The following is a 12,849-nucleotide window of genomic DNA, read 5'->3' on the forward strand; positions in this document are numbered from 1 at the left end:
GTCCACTCTATTAGACACTCCTACCTTGTCAGTCCACCTTGTAGATGTAAAGTCAGAGACGATAGCTCATCTGCTGCTGCACAGTTTGTGTTGGTCATCCTCTAGTCCTTCATCAGTGGTCACAGGACGCTGCCCACAGGACGCTGTTGGCTGGATAGTTTTGGTTGGTGGACTATTCTCAGTCCAGCAGCGACACTGAGGTGTTTAAAAACTCCAGCAGCACTGCTGTGTCTGATCCACTCAGACCAGCACAACACACACTAATACACCACCACCACGTCAGTGTTACTGCAGTGCTGAGAATGATCCAGACTGTCAAGATTGAAGGCATATATATATATATATATATATATATATTATAGAACCTGAATGGATATAAAACAGTGTATATGTACCTGCAGAGCTCTTTGCAGCGAGGAGGTTTGGTGCTTTTCTCTCTCCCACAGGGAACACTCAGAGAAGTGGAACCACACGCACACTTCACCTGAACCACCTCCGGACACGGATAACAGCTCCCTAACACACACACACACACACATACACACACACACACACACACACACAGACACACACACACACACACACACACACACACACACACACAGACACACACACACAGACACACACACACAGACACACACACACACACACAATTAACAATATTAATTAAACACTTAAGGGTGACTAATTGTTAAAGCAGTGGTCGTCAGTAGCTGCAGTTGACTGGATGCTGGATACCACTGGCTGAGAAAGTAGGCGGGGTTTAAACAGAAGTGGGCGGGGCAGTACAGATTGAAGAATTGAGGTGAATTCTTATAATTTCATAAGTCAGTTATTCATTCAGCCTAATGAGACACTGTAGAACAGGCTCAGCTTAGCTTCGAGCTACATCAGTAAAGGAAGCTACTCAGACAGAGACTAATGGAGACTAACAGAGACTCACGGTCAGCGAACGCTGTCTCTAATATTTAATTCAAAAATGTCGATTACGAAACTGAAAATGCGCTGAATGTTTTACTCTATCGTTCCATAAAGCTTGTTAATCCTTCCAACAGGCCTAGACAGCGCATTTGTGGGCGGAGCTTGGCTGGGCCAATCTGAACGGCAGCTGGTCGGAGCTGCTGTGTGCCTGTCGCTCCGTTCTGAACCCAAAACTGAAGCAAAAGATCACAGAACCGGCCTGACATTTAGATTAGACGCCACTTAGCATTTAACACGCAGGACCCGGGCGATCGACATGTATACAGAGAGAGAAGGAGAGAGAGAGAGAGACAATGAGACAACAGAATAATTAAGAAAGGTTGAGATGACCTATAAACCGGGACTCGCTGACCTCTCTTCTGTCTGGTTATCTCTCGTTTACACACACAAACACACAGAATCAAAGGTCGAATCGTTAAAATATCAGTGCTGAATAATGAATGAGGGCTACACTGTTAGAGAACGATCAGATAGGGGGCGCTGTGCTCCTCCACAGTCCATTATTCTGGTCTACATTATAATACACGGATCCATGCGATATGCAAAACCTCCGTCTGGCCTTTTGTGCTCATAAACAAAAGGATAACTCCACCAAAACAGAAGGACAGAGCTAAATAAAGGGCGACTTCACAGAAAACAATTCAAAACTCAAACCTTCAAATCAGTCAAACGCGGAGAGCTGCTGAACCTGAACACACACACAGTGAGCGTGTTTACAGGCACTCAATAATCCGATCATAACTGGATTTGTTATCTGATTACTGAAATGGTCAGGTAAACACCATACTCCAAGCTAGAAATCCGATTAAGAAATCTGATAAAGAGGCTGGATTTCAGCTCAGTAATCAGATTTCTCAGTGCATGTAAACTCTTACTCTGATTTCTTTCGGATTTCTCAGACTGAGCATGTGCAAAAATAGACGGAGGCACCGGAAATAAGCGAGCAGCGTTTCACATTATCTGATACCTCAAGTGCATGTAAACATGTTGATCAGATTACTGACAAAATCTGATTTTCTGCAGTTATCGGATTATTGACTGTGTGTAAACTCACTCAGTGACCGCTCGGTTTGTTTATATTAGAGATAGCTGGCGGGTTTGAGGACGTGTGACCATGCAGGACTGAGTCACAATGGCATGAGTTACCTGGATGACACACCGACGGGCACTTGTGGTTCCTGCAGCCGAGCGTCCTGCCACAGCTCAGATCACAGGGAGGACAGTTACCTGGACAGCACTACACACACACACACACACACACACACACACACACACACACACACACAGTGAAGAAGCTCTAAATAGAACCTCGGTATCTGAAGTGTGAACGTGATGGAGGAGAACATGAGTGACCGACTGTTCCAGGAAAATGTAAGTGTGTGAGAAGAACAGGGGTGGAGTGTGACCGTGAGTGAGTGTGAGTGAGAGATATGACCTTCGCTACACAGGGTTCAACACCGACAACCACCTGGGGCAGTTTTTCCACCAGGCAGTGCGGTACGGCACAGTCTACGCACTCTCAGTGAGCCGTCCGGTAGAGGTCTGCACTCTATATATATATATATATATATATATATATATATAAACAATATAAAATAATAGCAGTAAAACAATTAAAATGAATAAAGCAGCCGATCATGAACAGCACGCAGATTCTCGTATCTTAGTGTCTTCAGTCCGACGGCCACAGCTGCCCAGCAGAACGCTAAAACAGCCGCTCTGAGGTTTAATTCCTGCTCTGTGTTTAAACGGTGAATAAACCGTTTGGTGAAGTTGCTCACAGTGAGCCTGGCGACCGTGGCTGCCGTGTTACTTCAGCAGACATTAAAGTGGTCGTGACAAAAAGGTAAATTAGATGCTGAAGCTCCTCCGTTTTTGCTGCTGCTGTTTGTGTTTACTGTTAATTCTAGACTCACATTCAAAATCATGTGACTCTACGGGCTAAAAAGAGCTCCGCCCACTTTTATGGGGCGGTAAACGGACACAGGTACTCAGCCCGGGGGTTCAGGCTTGTTACTGTACCGGCCCATGAAACTCCGCCGCCAGAACAGCAGCGTTTCAGAACCCTGTGCTCCCTGCTTTCAGTTAGCAGTTAGCTAGAGTTCGCTCCAGTGCCTCACACGCAGAGCTTTAGTTATACAGACATTCGTTAATTTCTTATGTTGATAAATTATTCAGCATTTATTACACCACAAAAAGACATCCAGGCTATTCAGACACGAGACTGAACATTAGGAAAGGTGTTTAATTATTACTGATGATCAATAATGAATGATATGGAGAAATATATTGATCCTGAAAGCTGGCTTAGGGGACTGATATACACTGTGAAGAAAAGCCTGAGGACTCCTGACGTTAAACAACTAACTTTAAGAGAATATATTTTAATGAAGAAGTGCTGTAGTGACTGTAAACACACCAACATAGCAGATCAATAATATAATATACTGAATAACGCCAACAATCACAGACTAAGCAGTTTGGGAGCGTAACAGTCTTACTACTGGTGTTCTGTTACTGTCAGAATAAATACGATTAAAGATTAATGTTTGTGTGTGTAGAATGTAAGTCTGAGTGTGTAGTGTGTGTGTGTGTAGTGTGTGTGTATAGTGTGTGTGTGTAGAGTGTAAGCCTGAGTGAGTGTGTGTGTAGAGTGTGTAGAGTGAGTGTGTGTGTGTGGAGTAAGTTTGTGTGCGTGTGTGTGTGTGTGTGTAGTGTGTGAGTGTGTGTGTGTGTAGAGTGTGTGTGTGTGTGTGTGTGTGAGTGTGTGTGTGTGTAGAGTGTGTGTGTGTGTGTGTAGTGTGTGTGTGTGTGTGTGTGTATAGTGTGTGTGTGTGTGTACCTTCCTCCTGCACTGGTGTCTGTTGCAGCTTCGTGTCTTGTTACATTTGGACTCACACAGACACTCCTTATGGCACGGCATGCGTTTAGTGTAGCGCCCACAGCGACACTGTTTCTCCACCTCCTACACACACACACACACACACACACACACACACACACACACACACACACACACACACACACACACACACACACACACACACACAGTGACAACACAAAAAGAAAGCTAGTCAGTTCTGTGCAGCTGATGAGTAATTTATAATAACCTGCCCCCTGCTGGAGGAACCTAGAAAACACAGAGCCCATTTTCCACACTTTATCTGACTGGTTACTCTATTTCACTGTGTTTAAGCAGCTCAGACCAAAAACAGCAGGACAGCAGCTAACAGACACTCTCTCAGAACACACACACACACACACACACACACACACACACACACACACATATAGATATATGTATATATACACTGAGATGTTACTGTGATCAATTACACCACTACTCATGTACCTGTCTGCAGGTTTCACAGGGTCCTTTATGGCAGCGCATGGAGCAGCTGTGTAACCCACAGTCCAGCTTCTTATCACAGGTGTCCCCACAGGTGGGAACATCAGCCGTACAGGGCAGAGCGCACTCTGATTCACAGAGAGAGAGAGAGAGAGAGAGAGAGAGAGAGAGAGAGAGAGAGAGAGAGAGAGAGAGAGAGAGAGAGAGAGAGAGAGAGAGAGAGAGAGAGAGAGAGAGAGAGAGAAATGCTTTAAGGATGAAATAAAAATGAACTAAAAGATTATTTTATTTCCGTGTGCTGAACTGTAAGATAAGTGTGGCCTCAAATAAACACAGTGGTATTGATCAGTGACCGTCTAAGCTGCCCTCTGTCCAGCAGCCCCGTCTCCCTGCAGGCTGACACTGCTGACGTCACTAACGGAGGCAGAGCTGTAAAGTAACTCACTGCTCTTCCCGCAGGGGCAGGTCCGGTTCCCCGCGCGAGGACACTCTCCACACGCACCCGCGTGACACACGCGCTCACACGTGTGATTCCCACACGGCAACGGACGCCCGCACACCTGCACAGAAAGAAGAGGTTACCACACCTGAGGGAGGGTCAGCTGATCAGGGTTAAAGGTAAAGATGTCCTGGGTCAGTTTTTGTGCCCCCTCAATCTGATCCAAGAGCTCTGAATCTGAGCTGATTCTTAAAGGGGAATTCCACCAATTTTTCAAAATTCCTCCATAATTCAGTCCTTGGGATGTTAACAGAGAGGTTCAGAGTGGTTTGGTGTGAGATGGTTCAGATGTCTTTACAGTGGTGGTGATGGGAACCAGGGGTCGCCATGACTACAACACAGATATAGACATTTTATTTACTATCCAAAACCACCAGTGAACCTACACGAGTCTTCTGAGTTTATATGAATGTTGATGATGAAAATAGTGGAAAATCTGAAATAATAAGTTTTCTTTGGGGACTATTTTGCCTCACAGCGCCCTGCATGTATCCCTCCACCATGAATGGAATTTAAGTTCTCTAAACTATCATAAAACAGTGTCTCAGTCATCAGGCAGTGAATTCATAACCATTTCATGTAGGAACTTTCTGTGAGGGAGCTTTTAGAGGTGGACGTCTGGTTCCTATCACCACCACTGTGAACAGTTCTGACTCGGTAAGTTTATCTAGAACAGAGCGTTTCACACCAAACCACTCTGAACGACTCTGAACCTCTCTGTTTACATCTTAACCACTTAATTACACAGAATTTCTTAGAAATCGGTAGAGTTCCCCTTTAAGTTTTCACAGACAGAGTTATTCTAAGCTAAGTTATTGTACTCATTATTACATTAGTATTCAGTATTAACACACATTCATTATTACAACAGTAAATCACTAGAATAGTAAGTATGTACGCATGTTCTGCAGGTTGTGTATTAGTTTAACTGCCTGACTGATTTTGAGAAAAACCTGAGATTGTCATTATTTAAAACCAGGGATCTTTTATAGTTACATATTCAGTATATCTAGAACAGGATCCATTTCCACCAGAGGGCGCAAAGCCACAAGGGCTTTAACACAGAAAAAGGAACGTCTTTAACACTAGGAAGTGACAGTGCTACATGAAGTGATTTGCTTCATCAAGTAAAACGATCCAGCTTAACAATTTTTCTCTCTTCTAAAATGTCCACAGATTATAGGTTAGGTCAAAGCTGCTCTGTGCAAGCTTTGGCGCCCTCTCTGGTGGAAACTATAACTGCGAGCAGCATGAGGAAGAACATTTTGTGACGTGGGCTGTTCCAGTCCCGTTTCATTAGTGGATGAATCTGATGAGAACTCAGTCTAAACTGGGTGAAGGAGCGTCTCTGAGGGTGTGAGTGAATTATCTACTACTGTCATCACATCTTCATCAGTATGATGCTGATTTTGAGATCATTTGAGGCCGAAACGTCACATTTACATACATCTGTCTATTCAGCCTGGAGCAGTTTAGCCCCGCCCACTCACACTGAAGTTATAAGGAGTGGCTCAGGCTGCTCTTTGAATGAGGCACAGTACAGGACAGCCAATCAGAATAGAGCTCATTTACATACAGACACAGTAACAGAAACAGTCCGTGTAACTGTGAGAGATGAAGAGCGGCTGGAAAAACGATCGTGTAGAAATGAAGGTCACCTGGTCGCAGTTCCACAGTGGACTGGCACACTGACGCTCCGCTGATCTCCTCCCACACACACACTTCTGTACACTGACCCTGGGACACGGCTCACACACACCTACAGAGAGAGAGAGAGAGAGGGAGGGAGGGAGAGAGAGAGGGAGAGAGAGGGAGGGAGAGAGAGAGAGAGGGAGAGAGAGAGGGAGAGGGAGAGAGAGGGAGAGAGAGAGAGAGAGAGAGAGAGAGAGAGAGAGAGAGAGAGAGGGGGAGAGAGAGAGAGAGGGAGAGAGAGAGAGAGAGAGAGAGCGAGAGAGCGAGAGAGAGAGAGAGAGAGAGAGAGGGGGAGAGAGAGAGAGAGAGAGAGAGAGAGAGACTTGGTCATGTAGGTATATGTAACTGATCATGAAGCCAGGTATCATTAGAATAAATGTGAATAAATATATAAATAAATAAATAAATGTATTTATAAATGAATGAATTAAATATAAGAACGTCTTTGTTCCAGAATAATGCAGTGCTTATCCTGTGAGCTAGTCTGAAGAACCATGTTTGGTTCCAGCCACATTTACTAACCTCCATCAGCAGCTCCTGATTCACCATAATGAAGTATTGATTAGACAGAGCAGGTATTGACTGGTAACTATAGTAACACTGATCTTCCTCGAGGAGAGGGCAGGAAACGGTTAAACACACTGACACACAGAAACCCACTGCTGACTGTGTTAAAGTTCTCTCAGGGCTTTCCTCAGGAAAGAAACACTTAAAGCTCAGATAACCAGCTTTTTAATATTCTAAAGCAGTCCTGAGAGAGAAGCGCTGCTACCTGAGTGTGTACAGTATGAGGGGAGTGTGTTACCTGCGTGACAGGTGTGTGTGCAGGTGTGGATCCTGCAGGGCAGCGTGCGGCCGCAGGTTTTACCGCAGTTCCAGCCTTTATTACTGCAGCGCCGAGGAACCGGAGCCGCTTTCCCACACAGACACGACACGCTCACCATCTTCGGACACGGGGGACACGGGCCTGAAACACACACGCACACAGATCCACCTCAGCTGATCCAAACCAGAACCAGTTTACCTGGAGAAGAAACTTGAGGACCCAAAATCACACAATATGAAACAAAGAGCCTATCAGGGCCCCTCAGGTGTCTCTGGAGTCTCTAGAACCAAGTTTTATTCACTGATGAACGCTCTGCTACACTGTGTGGTCAAGATGGATGGAGTTCTGGACGTTGGTGGATGGCCACTCTGCTTCAACAAGACTGCAACATCAGCTAGGAGGTGGCAGAGTGATGATCTGGGCCACAGTAGTGGACTGAGAGATGGCAGGTCCCTTTAGGGTGTTAAAATGACCTCTGAAAGATATGTGGAGCTCCTGACCGACCACATATATGTCCATATATAATGCATGGTAGTACATAAGTCCATATAGAGTATATGGTACTATATAAGGACTTAAGTTAAACGGATGAGCGAGTTCTTAAAGTCAGCTCAAAGAATATATCCATATGTAACTTGATCGGTAAATATCATTTTTGATTTAACTTGTTTTTACTACTTGTTAGTAGTGAGGAAATTTCACGACTGGACGTGCTACACAGGTGGCGTCCGATCACGGTACCACGCTGGAGTTCACTGAGCTCCTGAGAGCGACCCATTCTTTCACTAATGTCTGTAGAAGCAGTCTGCAGGCCGAGGTGCTCGGCTTTATACACCTGTGGCCATGGAGGTGATCGGAACACCTGAATTCAAATGGATGGGTGACTGAATACTTTTGGCAATATAGTGTATAACGTAGATTATATATTGTTACTGTATGTACCTGGATGGCACAGCAGCAGGCAGCGGTGTCCGCAGGACGGTTTGAACTCCCTGTCACACACCTGTCCACAGGAATGTGGGAGGAGCCAGGGGTCGGGGGCGGGGTCAACCTCTTTACCGCAGTAACAATAATAACGACACGGAGTCTGATGAGGAGAGTACTCATACCTACACTTAGGACTGAGAGAGAGAGAGAGAGAGACAGAGAGAGAGAGAGAGAGAGACAGAGAGAGAGAGAGAGAGAGAGAGAGAGACAGAGAGAGAGAGACAGAGAGAGACAGAGAGAGAGAGAGAGAGAGAGAGAGAGAGACAGAGAGAGAGAGAGAGAGAGAGAGAGAGACAGACAGAGAGGGAGAGAGAGAGAGAGAGAGAGAGAGAGAGACAGAGAGAGACAGAGAGAGAGAGAGAGAGAGAGAGAGAGAGAGACAGACAGAGAGAGAGAGAGAGACAGACAGAGAGGGAGAGAGAGACAGACAGAGAGGGAGAGAGAGAGAGAGAGAGAGAGAGAGAGACAGAGAGAGAGAGAGAGAGAGAGAGAGAGAGAGAGACAGACAGAGAGAGAGAGAGGATTGAAACAGATTGGTCGTTACTAACCAGCCAACAACAAACACAGCCCAGCCTGATGAAACTCTGAACTGGAAATTCATGATTATGTAGAAACTCTACACAAACACTGTGGTTTGATATAAATATCATGATATAAACTGAGTCTGTTCTACAGTTTCTCATTAGGCTGAATGAATAACCGACTCTAAATGTAGGTATTGTGATATAAACTGAGTCTGTTCTACAGTTTCTCATTATCAGTTCCTCACCACGGCCAGGGGTGTTCCTTCTTCCCAAAATCCTCGTCTGTTACCGAGGAAACCAAGAAGATGGAGTCTTTGGCCCACTTCTGAATACACGGGATGTGGAAAATACAATAACATCCCACACAGCTCCATACCTGAGAGAGAGCGAGCGAGAGAGCGAGCGAGCGAGCGAGCGAGAGAGAGAGAGAGAGAGAGAGAGAGAGAGAGAGAGAGAGAGAGAGCGAGAGAGAGAGAGAGAGAGAGAGAGCGAGAGAGAGCGAGCGAGAGAGAGAGAGAGAGAGAGAGAGAGAGAGAGAGAGAGAGAGAGAGAGAGAGAGGTTGTACGTCTGAGTGTCCATTTCACTGTTCGTATTCTCTGGAATGACCTACGTATCCGTTGATAAACACAGAGAGTTACTACTTTATTAAGTCCACCTATCTTACACCCACAGTTACTAAATACTTATCAAAGTAGTTTTACAAACACTGCTTTCTGTTTTTACCTGCATTTTACATACTGTCCCAAACTAATGTTTACGCAATATCAGTGCATTTAAAAACCCCTCCAGCACTGCTGGGCCGCACACCCTCCTGAGTCAGTATCTGTGCTGGGCTGAGAGTGGTCCACCACCCAAATAACATCTGATCAGTGGTGGTCCTATAGTGGTCTCTTTCAAATGGTGAATGAGGCAGAACTGGGTTCAAACTTGTGTGTAACGACAGATGGGCTACAGTCTGTAACTGTAAACCTGTGAAGTGATAAGTGTTTCTGATAAAATGTCCAGTTACTGCAGCTACAAAGCAAGTGGACCTGATAAACTGGCAGCCCCCTGTTTGTGCGTGTGACTGTGAGGGTCTCACCGCTTGTGTTCTCTTCACAGATGCGATGCAGATGAGGCAGGTTATGGCTCCGGACTGGAACGCCTCGTTCAGGTACTGACGGGTTCGCTCCAAGTCCGACACGTCGCCTCCTAAACACAAGCACACACACAAAAACCCCATAAGGACCGATTTAGCTTATCAACTCACTACATGGACCTGCTTTCAAAACTCCAGACCTCAACACCACTGAATGTGTTTGATCACTTCAGAAAATCATCAACCAGCTTCTAAGACTGAACTGTGGAGGTGTGTCTGCAGATTCTTTGAGGAACTGAAAGTGAGTCTCCTGAAAGGAATGGAAGCTGGAATGAAGGGAAAGAGTGGACACATTAAATACGGAATAATCTGATGTCTTTCATTAGCTGGGCTGGGCAAGCAGTCAGGATTGGGTGACACCACAGGGATTCCCAACGGCTGGTATTGCAGTGAGAGTACACTGATGAGCAGAAACACGAAAGCGATATAAAAGACTTGTATTAAACCAGAGAGGTTGAGCTGCACAATGTTGTGCTACAGAATGGTACGTTTCACACTCTAAAACGTCTGTTGCACATTTTGAGTCAATCCTTTCTTTGTATTACCTGATAAGATTAGACGTTTTTTAGCACTGTAGTCACCTGATTACAATTATTTGGGCTGACTGCGATAATGTAAGCAGACCGCCATTATTTTCCACTGTTGTTTTCTACATTGCGACCAGCAGAATGTTTACCGAGTGCATTTTCTTCAGCTGGGCTGAAGTGAATAAATGTAAATTTAAAGAAGTAAACCACTGCCGTCGGAACAAAACCTCAGTCTCCATTTTCGTCCTTTTTCAGTTTTTGACATAATTTGAAAAAACCCCACTGTCCTTTACATTGTGTGTAGATTTCATGATGAATGGACCAAAAGAAACGACCCAAAATGACTCTGAAAAATGTCCGGTTCCACTGACTTACACTGAAAGTAGAGTGTGTTTTTTCCTTCTCCTGTAAAGTGACCATTGTGGAGATACGAGGTTTTGTTCCCACAGCAGTGAACTGTGTTTATTGTGGAGTGACAGATCTACACCAGAGCGAAAACAACAGGAGTCCTGACTTGGTGCCATAACACATTACAGGACCTGGTAAAGTTTGATTAATTGTTAGCCTGGATTCCAGAGTGCTCTGCATGTATTTTCACTGCTGGGAGCTGCAGCTGACAGATAATCAGCCAGTGTGTCCACTTCACGCTTGGACGTCAATAACTGTGTAAAAACACTAAGAAAAGACAACTAAATTAATAACCATAACGATTTATATGACAACTAATCAACTGAGATGCTGTGGTCATGACGGGTCAGGTCAACTTCACTTCTCTCCTCGCTGCTGCTCCTCAGCTCCTCACCTGAGGGGCCTCACGCTGGAATCCTGCAGAACGTTTAGCACCACCGCTGACGTACATCAGCCAAACACACAGCGTGTGACTCTGTGCTCGCACAAAGGCTTCTGTGTGCGTGTTTATTTATTCACCCCCTCAGAGGAGGAGTGCGTTTAAATACACCATGAACGACCTGCTGTGTGAACCCACGCTGACCTCTGCAGGCAGGGAGAGAGAAAACAGCTCGCTCATCTCTCACAGAGCGACGGCGTCCAGGTTTACAGCAGAACTCACACTTTACTGAGCACAGAGAACCTCCCCTCGGGAAAGCAAACGAAAGAAATGATAAAAAGTGGACTGGAGTCAGAAACAGACATATAAGCAAGCGTCTGTCGTTTACATGACAGTTTGATCATGATAATCACCTGCTTATCACGTTCAGAACATCACAATATTAGATTTTAAAGAAATGGTCTTTAAAAGTGTGGTTTGAGTGTTAAAGGCTGCATTCAGACAGCAGGTAAAAGAGGCCCAAATCTGATTCTCTCACCAAATCTGATCTTTTTTGTTTGTCTGTTCAGATTGTCTTTTAAATGTGATCTGTATCATCAGTCTGAACAGATCAGCTCCTAAACTGACCCTCATGGTCAAAAGATCAGAGCGTCACGCTGCTTCACGGCTCATCCAGAGGTCAACAATCACGACCACCACCGAACGCCAGTCGCTCCCAGAGGATCAGCTTCATCTTCACCAGCATCACAGGAGCCATCATGAAGCTTCACTGACTGACCGCTGGGCTCGTCACCCAGAATGTGTTGGAGCCGTAAAAAGGGCGCGGTCACTTCTTTGGTTCTCCTCGGATTCTTTAAACTCTGCTTTCAGACTTTTACCTGTTCTTTGACGCTGCAGCCTCGTTCTCCTGCGGCCTCGTTCTCCTGCGGCCGCGTTCTCCTGCGGCCGCGTTCTCCTGCGGCCGCGTTCGGACATTTCTTTAGAAACCTCTTCAAACACTGAGCGGCTGTGATGAGTCTCTTCTTGTACAGAAATATCAGCCTGAATGTTTCTGAGTCTCAGCAGCACTAAATGATGACGAATGTGGAGTTGGACTGATGTAAAAGTTGCAATGAATTCCGATCTGGCTGTTCAGACTGAGTCACATTGCTGCAGACCGGATACGTATCAGATTTCAGTACCACATATGAAAGCGTCTCAAATCAGAATTGAAAGTGTCAGATTCAGTGTGTTTATCTGATCACACTGACACTCAGACACACATCTGAGTCACACATGAAGAAAAAGATCAGATCTGGGCCTCTTTTAGCTGCTGAGTGAAAACAGCCGAAGATACTTCTGACTGTCATGTTTTTAGGTGAATATCTGTGCAATATCAATAAATAAATAATCAATAAAAACAAATGAGCGTCACATAACGGAGCTGATCATACAGGATTCCACTCAGGACTGGAGCTGAGAACCTGTCAGAGAACCGAGACCCTCACTAACAGCTGAGAAGCTGCTGCAACATTAAATACAACTATATACAAATACAA

The 12,849-nt window shown here is 45.2% G+C and overlaps 1 protein-coding gene across 2 annotated transcripts in view; it reads right to left on the reverse strand.

Moving 5' to 3' along the window:
- nfxl1 (nuclear transcription factor, X-box binding-like 1) overlaps positions 1-12,849 on the reverse strand; it is a 38,810-nt gene that overhangs the window by 22,215 nt on the left and 3,746 nt on the right. For both annotated transcript variants that reach the window (XM_036591018.1, XM_036591019.1), the window contains exons 4-13: positions 9,941-10,050; positions 9,104-9,234; positions 8,290-8,468; positions 7,327-7,488; positions 6,488-6,588; positions 4,776-4,890; positions 4,334-4,458; positions 3,824-3,946; positions 2,128-2,218; positions 396-516 (exon numbers count right to left, since the gene is read on the reverse strand). In XM_036591018.1, the coding sequence (XP_036446911.1) occupies positions 396-516; positions 2,128-2,218; positions 3,824-3,946; positions 4,334-4,458; positions 4,776-4,890; positions 6,488-6,588; positions 7,327-7,488; positions 8,290-8,468; positions 9,104-9,234; positions 9,941-10,050 (1,258 nt within the window). The remainder of the gene's footprint in view (positions 1-395; positions 517-2,127; positions 2,219-3,823; positions 3,947-4,333; positions 4,459-4,775; positions 4,891-6,487; positions 6,589-7,326; positions 7,489-8,289; positions 8,469-9,103; positions 9,235-9,940; positions 10,051-12,849) is intronic.

The sequence above is a fragment of the Colossoma macropomum genome, unplaced genomic scaffold, assembly GCF_904425465.1.
Source record: "Colossoma macropomum unplaced genomic scaffold, Colossoma_macropomum, whole genome shotgun sequence".
NCBI classification, from domain to species: Eukaryota; Metazoa; Chordata; class Actinopteri; order Characiformes; family Serrasalmidae; genus Colossoma; species Colossoma macropomum.